This window comes from Sarcophilus harrisii, chromosome 4, assembly GCF_902635505.1.
Source record: "Sarcophilus harrisii chromosome 4, mSarHar1.11, whole genome shotgun sequence".
NCBI lineage: Eukaryota > Metazoa > Chordata > Mammalia > Dasyuromorphia > Dasyuridae > Sarcophilus > Sarcophilus harrisii.
This window is the reverse complement of record NC_045429.1, coordinates 2,107,015-2,125,919: the sequence shown is the minus strand read 5'-3', so window position 1 is coordinate 2,125,919 and position 18,905 is coordinate 2,107,015. Positions and strand designations below refer to the sequence as shown.

Sequence of the window (18,905 nt, the reverse complement as noted above, 5' to 3'; positions counted from 1 at the left end):
CCGTGATCCCCCCACGCTTTGCGGCCACCTCCTCGGGAGGCACTGGCGGGTTCCGCGTCCCAGATGAGCGGCCGGGCGCGGGCCGCAGGGCTGCGAGGAGCAAACACATTGGCCGCCGTTGCCCTGAGCCTCAGCCAAGCACTGCCAGCGCTTCTGTCCCAGGGCCTTTCCAAGTGGTCTCGATGACCCCTCAAGAGTGACCCTTGGTCAGCGGTTCCACACCAGGCTGGGAGGCCACGGACTCACAGGAGCCTTCAGTTCAGGCTAATCTAGGTTTTGGTAACCCTGTGGTTCATTTATGAATTTTAAAAGTTTTCTGAAAAGGGCTCTGGGGGCGTCTGCAGGGGCCCGTGGGGGTGTCTGCAGGGGCCCGTGGGGGTCCGCGTGCGTGCGGTGCGTGCACACACACAGACACTGACACGCACAGAGACACAGACACAGAAACACACACACATACTGAGAAACAGACAGGAAGAAACAGAGAAACGGAGAAAGACACAAAGAGAAACAGACATAAACAGAGAAATAGAGAAAGACACAGAGAGACAGAGACACAGAAATGGAGACAGAAACAGAGAAAGCCAAATAGACACAGCCAGAGAGATGGAGACAGAGAAAGACTCCATAGAGAGAAATAAAAACAGACATGGAGACAGAGAAAGAGACAAAGGCAGAGTTAGAGACCGGGGGGATGGTAAGAGAGACTGAGACAAAGAGGCAGAGACAGAAACAGAGAAAAGCTCACAGAGAGACAGAGATAGTGAGAGACAGTGAGACAGAGAAGTAGAAATACAGAGAAACACAGAGACCGAGACAGATGGAGATGCAGACAGATAACAAAGAAGAGCCAGAGAGGAAAGAGTACAAACCCTTATAATCTGCTTTCTCCAAGCCCGCTGGTCATTCAGAAACAAGGCCTTCATCTCTCAACTCCCAGTGTTCTCTCTGGTACCCCCCAATCCTGGAACACTGTCCCCCTTGACCTCCCCAGCTTCCTTTAAATCCCAACTAAAATCCCACCTTCTCCCTAAGCCCCCTCCCCTATTTTATTCTCGTGCCTTCCCTCATTTATTTACTTCCTATTTATTCTGGCTAGAGCTTGTTTGTGTGTATTGTTTGCTTGTTATTCCCCTCGTTAGACCACGAGGTCCCAGAAGGCAGGAATGATTATTTGCTGTTCTTAAAATTCCCAGTCCTTAGCACAGTGCTTGGCACGCAATAGGTGCCTAATAAATGTTTATTGACAGTGTGGTGACTGAGAGGGCAGGAGAGACAAAGAGGAGGCTAGAGGAGAGCAATCCCTGCCGGACAGGCTCGGGTCTGCCCTTTGTTGTGCCCTGGACCCTGTGGCTCGAAGCCGCGCCCCTCCTGCCCACAGCCGGGGAAGGGAGTGACTTGCCGTGGGGAATCCCCAAAGCTGGAGCCTGGGCTCCGATCCTCTGAGCCAGAGTCTGGTTTCCCACGAGAGCATAGGACAAAAGTATCTGCCACTGACACTTATTTCATCCATTCAACAGGCATTTATTGAGCACCTTCTACATTTGGATCACTTATAAGGAAAGAGGGCCGATGGTCAAATGAAATATTCATTGAGGTAGAAATGTGAAGTTAATACAGTAGTTTATTAACTTCTGAAGCATACAAAGGGCGATCATCCTCGAGGAATTAGGGATAAAGAAGTTATTAGCTTTCTAAATTCAGGTAGTTCTGTAGCCGAACAGGAATGAGAAGTGAAAATATTCCATTGGGGAGCATATTGTTGCTTAGGAGCTGAGCTCTGATGGTCAGTCTACAAAGATGTAAGAGTTCGCATGGATCTTTGTATCTCGTTGAAGGGATATAATCTAACCAATTGGAAACAATCGGCCGCCTTCCCAAGCTCAGCTGTGCCTGGGAAGAAGAGAAATAAATAGGATTTTACTTGAAACATTTAGACGATTCTTTATCACTCACAATACAGAACCGGGGGGACGGGCACGACGCTGCTTCCAGGCAGCAAAAGCGCTCGTCATCGTTGTCCGGGATTCTTACCCGGGCCAGAGTGCTCCCGGGAGAGGTTCAGGGCACGGGGTTGTCATTCCTATTCTGCAGAAGGAAAAACCAAGGCCCCAGAAAGCAGAGTGTCCGCCAGGTCACACGGCAAGCGGAGGAGTTAGAATTCCAGAACTCCAAACCAGAATATCCACCCCCTTTAAAAGATGCGACTCTGGAAAGCATTTTGTTAAGAGTATCCTAGAAATACATCCGTTAGGGATGCCCCGTAAATAGAAATTGGGTCAGCTGCTGACGGTTGCTGGTGGGAAATTGAAAGGGCAACCCCAGACCTTGTGCACTCATTGAGAAAGGCCAGAATGCTCCCTAGGCAGGTGGGTCCTCTCCCTTTTTCTTCTTGCCAGCTCAATTTAGGAATAGTGAGCAGATCTGAAGTGCAGCGAGGGATGCAAGGCAAGATGGGCCAAGCAGCAGAGCCATGTAGAGTTATGGAGAACTGAAGGCAACAAATTATACAGTACAGAGTCTCGAGAAGTAAGTATTTATTCAGAGATGTGTGCATATATGGAGAGGAGTAGGGGAGAGGTTTGTATGGGGCACCCCCAGGTCAGGAAACTCCCTTTGCCAGGGGAGGCTGGCACTTGCTCTGCGACTTATGAGTCATAGCTCTTAAGGGGTGGCCTGGAGCACTGAGAGATTTCTCTCTCTGCTCTTCCTCTCTTGGATCTAGGCAAGAAGGGACCTCCCAACCACTGAGTCCAAGCCCTTTTATGGATGAGCAAAGGGATGCACTCGCTAGTCAGAAGACTTGATGGAACCCCACGCACCTGCTAATAAGTCTGTGAGGATAGCATTTGAATTCATGTCTCTCTCTCATGCCCAAGTCCTTGTCCCCTTCACTCTACCCTGCTCTTTATGGTGTGGATACGTGAGAAAGACAGACAGAGACCGAGAACCAAAGACCTTTATAGAGCAAGAGTTCTTGGCCCTTTTCCATGCATCATGGGCCCCTTTGGCAGCCTGGTGACGCCCAGGAATCCCTTCTCGCAATGATGTTTGCTAATGAAGAATAAAATTACATGTGCGTGCGCACACACCAAGGAAACCAAATCCATTGAAATAAGGTGTCATTCCCTCCACCTCCCAATCCATATTCATGCAACTTGTGGGATGGGGCCATGGATGTTTTTGAGTCTAGAGGCTTCCACTGGAGAGGAAGGAGGGACTCTCTTGCATTGTGGGGGGAGGTATGTGTTTTGAATCTGAAAGTGGCACTACCCAGTAACCCTGCTTGTTTTCTCACACCGATCATTGCCGCTAGTTGGCATGGAATATCTGGCACAGAAATTTGCTATTCTGTTGAAAATGGTATACATTGCCTCTGCTCCCTAGTATAAGCCCCGGTTTATCCAAACTTAATTTAGTTCACAGAAACGAATGGGCAAGATAGTATTTTAGCATCATGTTTTTTAGATCTCTAAGGTACAGAGATATTCAGTTTAACAAATAATTTATTCAGAAGTTGCCTTTAAAGTTTTTGGGGATTCTAAACTAAATTTATCCCTAATCACTCCTGAATTGTCCAAATATAAATTTCACTTTCTTTTCCCAAATCTGGCTTATATAAATCCCAAGTGAATCTTGTAATTAGTGCACTTTTTTACTATGTACACACATAGATATGTAATATATGTACATGTATACACATAAAGGTTATATATAAATACATATACAACATGTACATATATACATATAAATATTATAAAATGCCTATATAAAACATAATTATGTACATGTACATATATGCATATAAAGATTATATATATTATATAAAATACAAATACACATATGGATGGATGGATGGATGGATGACCAACAGGTGACTGGATTCACTCAGGATTCATGCAAACCAAATTTGGGGAAAGACGTTATGATGAATATTATAAAAATAATATGATCATACATATTGCATACAATCATAGTGTACATATTAATAGTCATATTACATATGTAGGTACATACAAACAAACCTTTTCCTTTCATAGAAATCTGGTTTTCGGGTAGGGTGGGAAGGTGGTGGTGGTCCATAATCAGATCACTGTGGTATGTCCAAGGAGACCACATAGCTCCCTTAGTGAAAGTCACTAAATGTAAATTAAGGGTTAGTTGGTTTTTTCTTCTTTTGGTTGGGATTTATGTAACCGCGATTGATTTTGTTTTGTTCCTTGCTTATTTTAAGCACACTTGTTAGGTGTTTGTACAATCACGACACCTTATCTAGAAAGCTGACATCTGTCTACTTAGTAACTTTCTGAAAAGACGCTGTGGATTTTGGATTTGCACGTTGTCATCCACATTTAGAAAGTTAAAAAAAACAACACGTGGCCAAGTCCTAGTTCTTCTTCAGCTTAGATTTCTTCCTTTCAGTTGCTCTTAATTTTAATGAGCAAATTGAATTTCTTGCAGTTAACTTGCTTTTGGCCCAATGGGAAGCTAAGACCCGACTGTTCCCTTCTCCCAGTCACCTTGGCTGCCACCCCAGAGGGGACAATAGTTTGCTTACCTCGATTTCCCTGACTGGAATGACCGAAAGCACTCTGGAACATAGCACGAGGCACGTTTTGGCGTCTTCCCGGATGTCCACTAGTTCATGATCAACCATTATCCTCACTCTCGAAGGATACAGCAGGATCGTCAGCACGATGTTGACGGGCTTTCTCTCTCTCTCTAGGATTCCATACTGGAGGAGTATTTTTAAGATGTTCGACTGCCTGGTCTGGGCTACATAAAGTAAAGGCGTGATACCGCTCAGTGGGCTTGGGCAGTACACTGGGGTGAAAGTTCTGCAAAGAGAAATGGAGAGAACATTGGCTCTGGGAGTCCCAGAAATCGGCCGCACAATTCTAGACCCGAGGGTGAATAGAGGAAGAGCCGTGGTCGGTCTTGACTATTTGGTCTGCCTGACACTGGTCCTGGGCCGGGCAGGAGACATCGAGGGGGGCGATTATGATGACCACATACTTAGGAAGGACAAACAGCAGCAAGGAAGGTCTGGTTGGCTTGACTGGTCAGTCCTGGGGGGGGCAGTGACATGTTTCCTTTTTGTCTTTGTGCGCCTCGACACCTAGCATACCCCTTTACATGTAGGTTATTACATGTAGGTAATAACTGTCTCTTGTTGTCGATGATGGTCTTGTTACAACTAGTCTTATTTTAGTTTTACCTTTCCTTGCTGGAGGTGATATCTCGGAAATGTTCTACGACATTAACTGATGAGGCTAAATGGGACAGCCATGAAATATAGATTAAGAGTTAAAATCAATATATGCAAAGAATAAATATTACTAGTGATGATGCCATAGTTGGAAAACCCATATTCTTTGGAAACCAGGTTCTCCAACAGGAAAAAAGAGTGGTGAGAAGTAGACTGTTTTGTAACTTATTGAATTAATTTTGCCTTTAACAAAACATGTGTACAGCTTATTAAGTGGCCACCAGAGCATCTGTGGCTTTTTCTGATGCCCCAGATTTGTGTGTTTGTTTCCACCTGCTTGTCTATCTATATCTATAGCTATCTGTCTATATCTATGTCTCTATCTTTCTATGTCTACCTATTTTTATCTGTCTGTCTCTGTTTGTATCTCTCTGTCTGCCCTGTATTTATGTCTGTCTTTCTGCCTATGGCTAATTATGTTAATCTTTGTCTATATCTGTCTGTCTATTTAGCTGTCAGTCTGTCTATATCTATTCCTCTATCATTCCATGTCTATTATTCTGTGTACCTGTTTGTCTGCCTGCATATATCTATGTCTCTGTCTTTGTCTGTATTTATCTATTCTGTCTATCTATCTATCCAGATTTCTCTATTCATCTATCTGCCTATCTATCCCCCATTATCCATCTCTCTATCCATCTATCTGTATGTCTGTCATCTATCTATCCATCCACCCATCTATCCATCTCTCTATGTATCCATCTACCCATCTCTTTATTCATTTCTCTATTTATCCATCTCTATCCATCCGTCTGTCTATCCATCTACCTATTCACGCCTATCTGTCTATATCTCTATCATTCCATGTCTATCCATTTCTACCTATGTTTATCTATTTCTCTATCCATATGCTGGCTATCTGTCCATCCATCCATCCCTCTCTCTCCATCTCTTTCTCTCTCCATCTCTCTAGGTATCCATCTATTTCTCTGTCCAACCATCTATCCATTTTTTATTCACATCTATCTGTCTTTCTGTCTATATCATTCCATGTCTATTTCTTTCTGTTTCCTATTTATCTATTTCTCTAGCCGTCTATCTATCCGTTTATGTCCATATGCTGTCTATCTGTCCATCCATCCATCCATTCATCCCTCTCTTCATCTATTTATCCATCTGTCTGTCTATTTGTCTCTCTCTATGCATTTGTCTATATCCATTTATTTATTCATGTCTGTCTGCCTTCCTCTATCTGTCTATACCTATGTGTCTGCCTGTCATTCCATGTCTGTTTCTACCTGTGTTTATCTATGTCTGGCTCTCCACCTCTCCTTGCCTGCCTTTAGCTGCCTGTATCTACGTCTGGCTGCCCGTGTCCGTCTGTCATGCTATCTACCATCTATCCATCTCTTGCTTCTCTCTGAGCTGTATTAGGGGGTAGAAGTTCCATCCATGGGGAGAGATCAGCTTGCCCAGGAGTGCCAGGAGCCCAGATGCCTCGGTGTGGGTGCCCACCCTTGTAGGGTCCAAGGCAGCCTTGATGCCAGGTGCCCGTGAAGCCTCTGGCACACTCTGCCATGCTTGTCCTCTGGCCATTCACTGGGCGTCATCTTTGATTTGAGGTCAGTGATTCACTTTACTGAGAGTCAGGGTCGAAGCCCCTTTATTTCCACGTATTTGGTCAAAATGGAAGTTGTTTTGGTAGGTTCAGGAACCGTCTAGCACAGTGAGGCTGGTTTCGGCTGTTCCTCCTCCCGGGGAGTTTTGTCTTCTCAGAATTTTGTTCACAATTCCTTCTGGGTTCTCTGTGGCAAAGAGGAGAACTTGTCACCCCCCCAACAGTGGCTTACCCAGGTGGGCTCAGGTAGAGAGTCAGCCTCAAGGGCAGAGGCCTGGGATCAAGGTCCACTTCTGACCTACTACGGCTGGAAGAGCCTTGGGCAGCTACCCTCCGCCTCCGCTGGCTGCAGAGAAGGTTCTGATCTTCCACGTGGAGATGTGGCTGCAGGTGACCGCTGCCCACCAGAGGATCCGACGGGATGTTTGGGACGGGGGCCCAGCTTTGGGACGAGCCGGCCCCAGCACGCCCTGGCCAGTAGCTGACCAGGCTGGTACCCAAACTTGGCCTAGTGATGCCAGATCCATCCATCTTTTTCTCCCACCAAGGGATGAAGGCAGGTGGTCTTCAGGATCCTCATCCACAGAGCTTCCTCCTTTGGACTAAGGACACAGAGCCGGGCCAGTATCCCCGAAGAGCAGCCCTGAGATCTGGCGGGTTTGACCCCTTCCTCCACCCCGGGTCATCACAGCTCTCTTCCCTTCTGTCCACCAGGTGTCTCTGTCATTTCTGTCTGGGTCCTTCTGGGCTCTGCTCGGCCCTGCTGCTTGTAAGCCTCCTCTTGGCCTCCCAGGTCTCTGCGAAGCAATCTACGTGAGCAAGCTTTGTCTGCTCCTGAACTTTGGCTGCGAACCCAGTGCCACCTATCTGGGCACTATCTGGGTGACCTCAAACGATCATCTCTCTGGGAGACCTCCCAGGGCCTCTCGCCCGGGGGCCAACACCCAGCCTCCTCATCCTTCTTGACCTTCCTGCCTGGATCTCCAACTGCCTTTTGGACAGCTTCTATTGGACGTCCCATGGGTGTTCTTATTCAAGACAGTCCCTGACTGTGTGTCCCTGACCTTTCTCCAACAACTGGCCCCTTTACTTTCCTGCTTCCAGAGAAAGCACCCCCTCCTGCTGCTGCTGCCTGCTGTAAAGCTTGGGGCTGCTCCCCTATTCCTCACTCCCCTGGCCCCCCACAGAGCTAATGGCTGCCAAGTCTCGAGGACTCTGCCCACACAACATCTCTCACCCCCTCCCCCATCTCTGGGCACACGGAGGCCTTTGTCCTCCCTCTCCTGGACTATGACACTAGCCTCCCATTTACTCTTCCAGCTCCACACCATGTCAAACTGGCATTTCTCACGCACAGGCTTGACCAAGTCGCCTTCCTTCTCAAGAAGCCCCCGTGGCTCTATTTCTGCCAGGAAGAGCAAACTTCTCTGTTGGACAACTGAAGCCGGTCACAATCTTGCCGCCGTCTTTGTTCCACGCTTGCTGGGACGCAGCCTGGCTGAAGGATTTGCTTTTCTCCGTACACACGGCCCCTCCCTCTCCTGCCTTTGCCAGACAGGCAACCGTGTTTGAGACGCGCCGAGCCCCCTTTATGTGGCCGTTCTTCCCCCGCCTAAATCACCTTCTATTTGTTGGCGTGACCTGTTGGAAGGACGAGGAGCGCCATGTTCCCAGGACTCAGCAGAGGCGAGCTCGGTGGGTCTTTACCGGATCCTTTTGGAATTATCGTTCCCAGACACACGTCATGTATGTGCAGGGGCTTTTGTCTTGGCTGGTTTTCCCCAAGTGCAAGGAGCCTTGCCCCCTTCCTTGCCCTCCCTGTGCCAAAACGCGCATTTGTTGCTTCTCTGCCCAGAATGGGAGCAGTTTAAGGGCAAAGACTCGTTTTGCTTCTCACAGCCCCTGACACACAGTAGGTGCCTGATAAATGCGCACTGAATCCAATTGAATAGGTTGCTTTCCTTGCCAAAGAATCGGCGGCGCTCGGCCCTGTGGAAGCGCTAACGCTGCCTGTGCAGCTCTGAAGGAGACCCGAGGTGTGCTTGGTCCAATCTGAAAGCCCGAGGGATGCTGTTCTTAGGAAATGGCCCAAGGGTGGCAACAGACCTCGAAGGACTCCTCAGGAGGAGCAGGTAAGATCCCCCCCCCCCCACTTACCTGGAAGGTTTTTCTGATAATTAAGCCAGCTCGGTTCAGTGATTCTTGTTCAGAGCATCATCTGAGAGGGGCTTCAAATCCGTCTTAAAGCCTTGGCTACCTGGGGAACCTTCCAGTACCTGGGGAACCTTGCAGTGCTCCCCACCCAGACCTGGGGAACCTTGCAGTGCTCCCCAGGGGGCACCTGACCTGGGGAAACTTGCAGTGCTCCCCACCCCAACCTGAGGAACCATTCTTTTCTTGGAGAATGTCTTACCACTTTAGTGCCAGTAAAACAACTAATCTAATCTTGCACTTACACACACACACACTCCTGTTAATAGTAAAACTGTAGGAAACTGCACTACCCCAAATGGAGAGTGTCTGTCTATATTCTGGGCAGAAATCTCAGCAATAATTTGATTTCATTGGCCGTTATCTAGTATCCAAGCCTTCTCCAGCAGAGGGAAGGGGGAGGGGGGAGAGGAAGTTCCCCCCCCAGATCTGTCTCCCCCCTGCATGTTCCCAGGGAATAGCTATAGGGATGTTGGACAGAAAGGAGGTTCCCACGTGCAAAATGGAGTTTGGGGCTAACCCTGCCCCAGAGCCGCCAAGCCCTGGAGAACTGCTCTCATCACCAGCAGCATTTCTGTTGCTACAGCTTTGGGGTAAAGAGATCTTTTGCTCCCTCCTGGGTCCCTGCCTCCCTCCCTCCCTCCTTCCCTCCCTCCCTTTTGGTGTTTTTAAGGAATTTCCTTCTCTGTTTTACCAACAAACCCCAACTTGCCAAGTTTCTTCAGGGAGGGGGATCCCTAGAAATTGGGGAGGAGGCAAAGTAACCAGGTCCTGCTTGTCAGGGAGCCGTCGAGTTTCACAACACTACAGTTCTAGTAGCTCCACTGCGACAGACTCCACGAGCCCACCGGGGCCGGGGCCATTCTGTGTCCCCCCACTCACTCCTGACACGGTCCCCATCACTTAGTGGGGCCTTTATAAATGACCTCTGAATAGATCTGAATCGCCACCGTACGCGTACATACGTGTTGTCTCCCCCGACCGAATACAAGCCCTTTGCCTCTAGCGCAGGACCTGGCCCACAGGAGGGGCTTATTCGCTGCCTGCTTCCTCATGGATCACTGGGCCATGGAGCAGAGCCTCTCGCCTGTCAGTGCGCGCTGCGTTTGGGTCTCGGCGGGGCCGGAGTTCCCACCTGGGAGTTGCCGGTGGGGAGAAGGAGAGGGAGAGGGGTTACCTCCAGATGAGGGCCAGGTTGCAGCTCCTGTCTTGGACGTAGTCCTTGGTCTTCTTCAGGAGCAGCTCCACAAAGTCGGGGTTCCCTTTCCTCGCGAAGACCCAGTACAGAATCGTGTTCACACATATCTCCGTGAATTCAAGGTTAAAATTCAGCTCGAAACGGTATCCTGACTTCTCCACAAAGGTGATGTAATCTGTGAGGAGCACATCGAAGCCGTCCAAGTCGACGTACCTGAGGATCTTGGCCAGGGTCCTGTAGATCCTGGGCTCGTAGCAGTGGTAGCCCCACTGGCCCAGGAACTGCAGGGACGGCCTTTTCACGATGCGGTCGATGAGGTTGCAGAATATGTTGCTTCTCGGACAAGAAGTCTTACGACATAACTTCGAAGATTTACTCATCGCTACTCGGGAGGCAGCGACGTAGGACTACGGTTACGGCAGGTCATAGTGCGAGCCGGGCGTCACATGCTTTGATAATGTGGTAGGCTTTGTACCACAAATCTGAAATGCCAGGGCCCGCGGCAGCCAGGGAATGGCCTGGCCCGGGCCCTGCAAGGCAGGCTGACATCACAATGGCCGGCCCTGACATCAGCACAGGGGGCAATTTGGGATATTGTTGTGTGTCCTAGTGACCCTTTGGGAGGGAGGAGGAGGGAAGCAGCAGGCAGTGGGCACCCGGGAGGCTGCCCACTGTAGCAGCAGCCTGGTCCCCAAAGGCTGCCGGAAGAGCACCCTGGAGCCAGCGGACCCCGAAAGAGAGGATCCATCACACTTTTCCTAAGGCCAGGACTGGAGCCCCGGAGCAGCCGACACTTGGATTTCATGAGTAGGAATAGAAAATGCTGCCTCAAAGCTCTTTCTATTTGCTCATCTTTGCCTTTCTCCAGAAATGGGTCCACAAAGGGGCAAAATCACTTCCTCTTTTCCCTTCTCTCCCTCCTGCCTCTATCTGTCCCTGAATCTCAATGTTTGTCTCTCTCCCTTCCCTCCATTCACTTTCCCTCTTGCTCCCTCCCTCTTCCCTTCTCTCTCCTCCCTTCCTTTCCTCTTTCTTCCTCCATCTGGCTTTCCCTCCTTTCCCTCCTCTCTCTTTCTCCCTTCCATCTCTACTTCTTTCCCTCCTTCTCTCTCCCTCTTTATTCCTTCTCTTTCTCTTCCACTATAGAATTACATTAAAAATACTGCAGAGAATTGAATTTGAAGATGTATGTAGTAAATTTCTTAGGAGCTCAAAGGGCGCTTTGGATTTGGAATGTGGGGACCTGGGTTCAGAAGTCATTGGGTCCCTCAGGACCTCATCTGTCAAATGGGGGGAGTAGTACCGGCCTTCCCTGCTTATCAGAAGTCTTTAAACACTTTAAAGAGCTTCACCACTGTGGGCAGTTGTTAGGGAGGGGGTGTGATCATTTCTCTCTGCTTGTGGTCGCTCCATTGCTCGGGGGCCCAGAGCTGGGAGATTCTGTGTTCTTCGCTTTGTTACTCACGGCGGAACAAACACCGAGGGTTGCCAGAAGACCCACATCTGTGTGTGTGCAAACCTTACCTGAGCCAAGTACGGATGAGGGAGTCATTTGACCTTTTGTGAATCAGTTTACCCACCTGAAAAGGAGACCCGCACTGCCCACTCGGCAGGGTTGTGGTGGGCAAAGACCAGGTGGGCCAGAGTTGTGTGAGGAAGCTGGGCGGCCCTGGAGCCTCCACTCGCTGCCCTGTCTAGGCCCTGCCCGTGGTCAGCTGGTCAGTTTGTCAGGTGCTCACGCCGCCACATGCAGCGACTTCAGAGCTTGCAATTGTTTCTTTTCCTGTCCCTTAGGGAGAACAGCGGTGAATGTGGCCTCCCTTTCCTGCGCTGACGACGGCTGGAGTTTAGGGCTGACATTGTTTTAGCCAGCCCACAGATTCTGCACTAGTTTCCGATAAGCACAGCCAGGTCCCAATTAGTGACAATAAGGAGGAGTCCCTGAAGTGATCACATTATTGGAACTCATTCTGAACCATTTGCCATATTTTACTTAATTATAGTTTCAAATAGTACACGTTTCAATAAATGTGGCTTCAGGGGATCCATTACTGGTTCTGATGGGAACTTGTTTCTTCTTTCCTTTTCCCTGGGAAAGTAGCATGGACATAACCCATAAGCAGTCCTAGGATCAGATCCTCAAAAGAGCTCAGTGGGTGCAGAACGGTGTTTATCTTGTTGTTCGGAGCGTCTGTTCCATCGTGTTCCTCATTTACATGTCCTCATTAAGCAAAGCCCGGGGATCTTGCAGGGGATCCTGCCAAGATGCTTCCCGGCCGCTGCTCTTTCTTGAATCACCGTCAGAGCTGCAGGAAGATACAGGTTTAAGTTGTGTTTCAAAAGGAATTCACTGATGAGCCTTCGGTGTGCTTAGGGACCATCCGCTGCCATTGCCCATTTGGGGATGGGAGGGAAAAAGAGAAGGACTTTTGGCAGGTGAATTCATCTCTCTGGGGACCTTAGACTTCCCATTTCGAAGTAATTGTCAGCAGCACGTGCTATCCCCTGTAGCTCCGGATTCACGTGTTTATTTGAACCTCCACAATGAAGTAATTAGGCGTTTAATAGGACTGCAAATATATTCAAAAGCTTTATGAAAATACCCGAAACTACTGAAGGACCTTGATAATTCATGCTAATGATGGAGATGCCCATGGTTCATTACAGAATTTTAAAAACTAACAAGTAAGCAAATAAGAAAGCATCAGAAGCCAATTAAAATACGTATTACCAAATGAATTTTCTCCATTTGTTTTGACAAGTGTAATTTCAATGTAATTCATTTTGATAATCCTTCCTAGCGTCCTGACAAAAGTACCATGATAAGAAATAAGGTCTCAATAATGAACACTAGACACACAACTCCTCTGCTGAAGAGTGGGAGAGGAAGGAGCCAGATTGCAAATCAGCAAACTGAGGAGGGGGGGTCCAACCACTCGCCCCGCGCCTCTGCCAAACACCCAACAACAGGAGAACCCTCCTCACCTGCCAGTCTTTGTCTCATTAACTCCTTTGGCAGTTTGGCCCCTGCCCAGAGTAACAGGTGTGAGTGCAGGGGATACACAGAGGAAACAAGGGGGCCCAATCACACCGAAACACAAATGTCCGCGTTTCCCTTGCAAGATGCAGGGACCCCAGTGCAGAACTGCTGAGCTAAGTCAGCTCAAGCCGCATGTGGTGAGTCATCGTGGTCCTGACGAAGAGTCAGGAAAAGTCAGGGCAGGGACTAGCTGAGTGACTCTGGGCCGTTTGCTGGCAATTAAATCCACCGAACTTTCATGAAGTCTCCCCGGTCCGCCAGATACGTGGGATTCAAAGATAGAAAAAGAGCGTTATCTCCCGGCTGAATGCGCTCACAAGCTAACAACGCCCTTGCTTCAGACGTGCTGCTTTTGTGGGGGATGCAGGAGACCCTTAGCCACAGGGACTCCTTCGAGATCCCTGGCAGAAAGCGGAAAGGCGGCTCCTTACAGCCTCCGGAGGGGGAGCCGGCCCGGGGCCAGGGAAGAGAGCGCGGGCCCCGGGCCAGGGAAGAGAGCGCGGTCCCGGGGCCAGGGAAGAGAGCGCGGTCCCGGGCCCAGGGAAGAGAGCGCGGTCCCGGGGCCAGGGAAGAGAGCGCGGGCCCGGGCCCAGGGAAGAGAGCGCGGGCCCGGGCCCGGGCAAGACAGCGTGGGCCCGGGCCTGGGCCCAGGGAAGAGAGCGCGGCCGGGGCCCGGGGCCAGGGAAGAGAGCGCGGTCCCGGGCCCAGGGAAGACAGCGTGGGCCCGGGCCTGGGCCCAGGGAAGAGAGCGCGGCCGGGGCCCGGGGCCAGGGAAGAGAGCGCGGTCCCGGGGCCAGGGAAGAGAGCGCGTCCCGGGGCCAGGGAAGAGAGCGCGGGCCCGGGCCCGGGCCCAGGGAAGACAGCGCGGGCTTGCGAGAGGAGGGCTAAGGAAGCAGCGAAGAGGCGCAGCTGCTACACCAGGGACGCCGGCACCGGTAACGGGGGGGGGGCGCTCATCGGCTGCGGCCATTCGGGCGGGTTGGAAGGGGAAGGTTCTGGTCCCCGAAATCTCCTGATTTCTAGAACAGAAGGTCAGGCTTCCGTCCGGCTAATGGACTGAATATGTGTAAATGCCAAATGCCCGAACGTCATAGGCTCTGGGTAAGTAAGGCCCCGGGGACACGGGCCCGCGGGTTATATATACAGCTCCCAGGGGGCCCAGAAGTGACGAGACGCGGAACAAGCGCTCGCACGTCCCTGCACTTCCTCCCCGCACCTCCGACTGCGCCCGCTTTCCAGAGGGTTCCCCGCGCCGCCTGGCGCTGGGAGGGGCCTCGGGCCGGCCTCGCTGGGGGAGCGCCCGTCACAGACCTCTTGCAGGGACACTGAGTCTCTGCGGAGAGTCCGGCCGCGAGAAGGGCGGCGGCCTCGCGAAAGCCAGAGTCCAAAAGCACAGAGAGCAGCAGCCCGCGAGGAGGGGGACGGGAAGGGAGTGTCCCTGATCTGGTCCCTTGTGGGCTATATTCAAAGTTCTGAGCTCCCCCCCCCAGAGAAGGCCACTGTTTCACACGGGGATGGGGGGTGCAAGGCTGCCCCTCCCCCCTTACTCGTGCTTATCGGCTCCCTCTCCGCCCCTTCCGTTACAGGCCCCTCCTCGGGCGCCGACGTGGCCGCGTGTCCCGCACAGAAGGACCCGGTGGTTCTCGGCCCGACCTCGTTCTTCGGGGAGGAGGAGCCCCCGCGGCCCGAGTGCGAGCCCCGCGTGAGGCGCTGTCTCCTCCCAGCTGCTGACGCCCAGCCTGGAAATGGCGGCAGACCCGGGAGTGAGCGGGCACCTCCCCCGGAGCGGGGCCCGCCGCTCCTCCAGGCGCCTGGGCCGGAACGCGGGCACAGAGCGAGAGAAGGCGCCCCTCCCGCCCCGGACCGAGGGACCTCACAGGGCCCGGGACCCGCCCGCCCGGCCCCGCCGACAGGAGGAACCGGGGGCCAGACGCGAGCCGGGAGCGCGCGCCTCCCCGAGTCCGGGCCTGGCCAGTCCCGCCGGGAGCAGCAGCCTCTGGGCCCGGGGGGGCTCCCCGGGACATCCTGGCGCTTCTCCCGTTACCGGCGCTGAGGGAGCGGCCCCCGCGGGCCCAGGAGCAGCCCTCAGCAAGGGTCGGGACTGAGACGCAGGAGGCGCCGGGCGCCGGCGGGGGACTCGAGCCTGCAGAGACAGGGGGGCCCGCCCAGGGTTCCTGAGAAATCCTGCGCTCAACCGGCCCAGGCCAGAAGTCCGGCTCGGCATCACGTCAGGGAGCGGCTCCATACACTTTAAGCGCAGCCGGGGTCATCGGGTCACGGGGGGCCGGAGGGCGAACCGCACAGTGGCCCGGGGGAGAGAGGCTGGGCTCCGGACATAGGGGGCGCCCTCTGTGGTCTGGGAAGGGCGTGGCCCACGTGGGAGAGCCGGAAGTGGTGGGGGAGGGGACACTGGCGAAAGCCAGGGCTGGAATGGGACCGCCGGCCGGGGGAGGACTATGGGGGGGGGAGGAACATCGGCCCAGAGAGGGACCACCAGCCCAGAAGAGGATCATCAGTGAGGGGGAGATGGGAGGACCACCAGTGGAGGGAGGATCACCAGTGAGGGGGGCGGAGGGGGAGGATCACCAGAGAGAGAAGTGGGAGGAGCACCAGCCCAGAGAGGGACTGGGAGGAAGGCACTGCCTGCAGGCCACCGGAGAATCAAACACTAGGGGACACTGAGGCCGGAAAGGACCCAGGGAGGCCACAATTGCGGGCCTGGGGCATTTAAGAGGGCTCCCACGCAGGAGCAAAGTGACAGCTTCCGTCTGTTCCCCGTCCCTGGCCCCCCCCTCGCCCCCGCCGGGGCTTCCTCCCTGTGCACCGGCTCCCGCCCCCCCTCGGAGCTTGGCCTGCTCCGCCTTCGCCTCAGCGGGCGCTCAGAGGCCACCGAATGGGGGCGGGGCTGAGGGGTTCCGGGCGCGGTCCGGGGGCGGGCTGCGAGATCTGTCAGGGGCTGCCCGCAGGGGAGGGCGGGGCCGGCGGGGCACTGGCGGCTCCTGGGCGGTGATGGCGAAGGGGACCCCGGCCTTCCCCCGCGCGGCCCCCAGTTCTCGGGAAGTAACCAGGACTAAGGTGCGCGATCCTCGGGCGCCAAATCCAGCCCGGCCGCACGAGCCCCACAATGCTTGGGGGTCTCCCTGCAACGCGGGCCGGGGCGGCCCCAAGATAACCCGGCCGCGATCCTCCCGAGGGGGCCCCGAGCCGTCCGATGTTAGCTCCAGGGTGAAGCGAAGGGTGCTGGTTAGCCCGAAGCCCCTCGGGCTCCTCACTGTGCGAGGGCGGCCGCTCGCAGGAGCGCGAAGGGGCTTCGGGCCCGCCTTGTCCTCGGTACAATCGTTCCCAGCGACCTCACGTTCTGAAAGCTCCCTCAGATGGTGCAGACTTCTCCTTCTGCCGCCCGAGGGGGGGGGAGGGGGGGCGCTCTCCCAGGCCGCACGCGCGGCTCTGACAAGCGGCTTCCGCTGTTCCCGGGGAAACCCTGCAGGTGGGGGCGTGTCCGGCGCAGTCCGCCCGTGGCTGAGGTTCTCCTCGGGAGTCGGCCGGCCTCTGCCTTCCCGAAGTCCTGATGCCGTGGCTCGGTTTCCTCGGGCCGTGCTGCCGCACCTTCTTGCAAAGTCCCGCCAGAGAGTCATCGGCCGCTCCCTGCCGCTGGGATGAGGAGGGAGCAGTGACACACCCCCCCCCCCCCCACGCCGTGAAATTAGCGCGGTGGTGGCGGCCGAGCTGCAGCACGGCGGGCGCCGGGAGGGAGCGGGGGTGGGGGGGGGGGGGGGGGGGGGGGAGCAGCCGGTGCCTCCCGGGCGGTGCCGGAGGTGCGGGCGCTCTTTGCTGCCGCCCCTCCCCCGTCCTCTCCTCAGCTCCGTGGGTGGTCCGCCCTCCCCCTTTGCTCCGCCGCTCCCGCCCCCTCCCAGCTAAGGCCTCTTTCCCCGAGCTGCAAAGTGGCGTCAGCGTTTCTGACACTGAGCTTATGCGCTGAATCGAAGGCCGAGCCGGCGGGCAGCTGTGGCCGGACCTCGGAGCTTAGTGCGGGCGCCAGGCCGCTTTGTAGCACGTGCGTCGCTTCCAGGTTATCGGGACAGAGGCTGCCGGGAGAAAGGATGCGTGTAACGCGTGGCCCTTCCAGGTTTCGGGACAGGGCTGCCGGAGAAAAGTGATGCGGTAACGTGCGCGGCCCCCAGGTTATCGGGACAGGCTGCCGGAGAGAAAAGTGTGCGGTAACGGCGCGCCTCCTGTCGGGTGGGAGGAGGCGCGCCGCTTCCGGTTTCGACAGAGGCTGCCGGAGGGATACGATAACGGCGCGCCCCTTGTCTGCGTGTGGCGTGTGCGCGTGCGCGTGTGTGCGAGGAGAGGCGCGCGCCGCTTCCAGGTTATCGGGACAGAGGCTGCCGGAGAGAAGAAGTGATGCGTGTAACGTGCGCGCCTCCTGTGTCTGCGTGGGTGCGAGGAGAGAGCGCGCGCCGCTTCCAGGTTATCGGGACAGAGGCTGCCGGAGAGAAGTGATACGTATAACGTGCGCGCCTCCTGCGTCTGCGTGTGTGCGTGTGCGCGTGCGCGTGTGTGCGAGGAGAGAGCGCGCGCGCCGCTTCCAGGTTATCGGGACAGAGGCTGCCGGAGAGAAGAAGTGATGCGTGTAACGTGCGCGCCTCCTGCGTCTGCGCGCGCGCATATACAGACAGACGGGTCCGTATGTTACCTGCTTGGATTTTCCTGCAGGCCGCGAACGACCCTGACCCGCCGGGTTAGCCGCCTTCCATCTCTTGGTCTGGGCTCCGATGGCCCGGCAGCGCCCGATGGTGGGCGGTTTTCCCCTCGGCTAATGGTCATTCACCAGATCCGCGCTTTGGTTCTGTTGGTTTTTTCTTGTCTCCATTTCACATTTCTGTATCTCCGTTTTCTGCGTATTTAAGAAGCTTTGCGGATTCCCCGGCATCTTAAGTGACAGAACCTGAACCTGAATCGCGCGTCACCGCCATAAAGTCCGGGGAGGGGGGGCTGACGTGAAAACAAGTTCGTGGTTTCTACGATCTGAGAAGTGCCAAGTTTCAGGCCGAGATGCTCGTTCCTTGGTTCGTGCCCCAGCTTCAGCGCTTTTGCGCCTTCCCCCAAGGCCTCTTTAATTCCCGCACTTCTGTCGCAGGCGCAGGATCGCAGACCAGACTGAATGAACATTGATCAGAGAAGCCGCTCAGGCCATTGGCGGTAGCGCTGGTTCCCAACGAAGGTCGGCTGACGTTTTCGTTCACGCGGATAAGAAAGATGGAGGCGAAACGAGCAGGACGCGCGGAGGAGCTTCGCTCGCTGGTCAGTGAGACGGTGCCAGTTTTGCCGACTTGGAGGATCGTCCACTGTGTAAAAGACGCGGCTCGCAATGCAGCAGCTGGAGACACGGCCGCTTTTGAACTAATCACGGCGCTGATGTTTCCTTCATCCCTTTCTTAGGCTCAGACCCCAGGTCGGCAAGCTGCGCCGGACCGCCGGACCGGCCGTCCTCCGCAATTTCAGAACTCAAACACTTCCTGGCTGGAGGGAGGCACGGGTCGGAGTGGGCTCTCCGGAGACAGTTGGCTGACCCAGTCTGGAATCAACTAAAGGGCCGATTTGTAGTGTTTCCTGATTCCTGCGGCATGAG

The 18,905-nt window shown here is 54.1% G+C and overlaps 1 protein-coding gene across 2 annotated transcripts; it reads right to left on the bottom strand.

Annotated features, from left to right (window-relative positions):
• Nucleotides 1–1,506: 1,506 nt before the first annotated feature.
• On the bottom strand, nucleotides 1,507–17,364 carry ASB17 (ankyrin repeat and SOCS box containing 17). Of its 2 annotated transcripts, XM_003770456.4 has the most exons (3): nucleotides 10,213–11,239; nucleotides 4,556–4,835; nucleotides 1,507–1,890 (listed from the first exon to the last, which is right to left on the bottom strand). In XM_003770456.4, exons 1-3 carry the CDS (start codon nucleotides 10,611–10,613, stop codon nucleotides 1,684–1,686), a joined length of 888 nt encoding a protein of 295 aa, XP_003770504.1. In that variant the 5' UTR covers nucleotides 10,614–11,239; the 3' UTR covers nucleotides 1,507–1,683. The 2 variants fall into 2 exon arrangements, 1 of the variants encoding a protein (XP_003770504.1); XR_004234224.1 differs by lacking the exons at nucleotides 1,507–1,890; nucleotides 10,213–11,239 and adding an exon at nucleotides 14,821–17,364 and having other exon boundaries at nucleotides 4,747–4,835.
• Nucleotides 17,365–18,905: the final 1,541 nt, after the last annotated feature.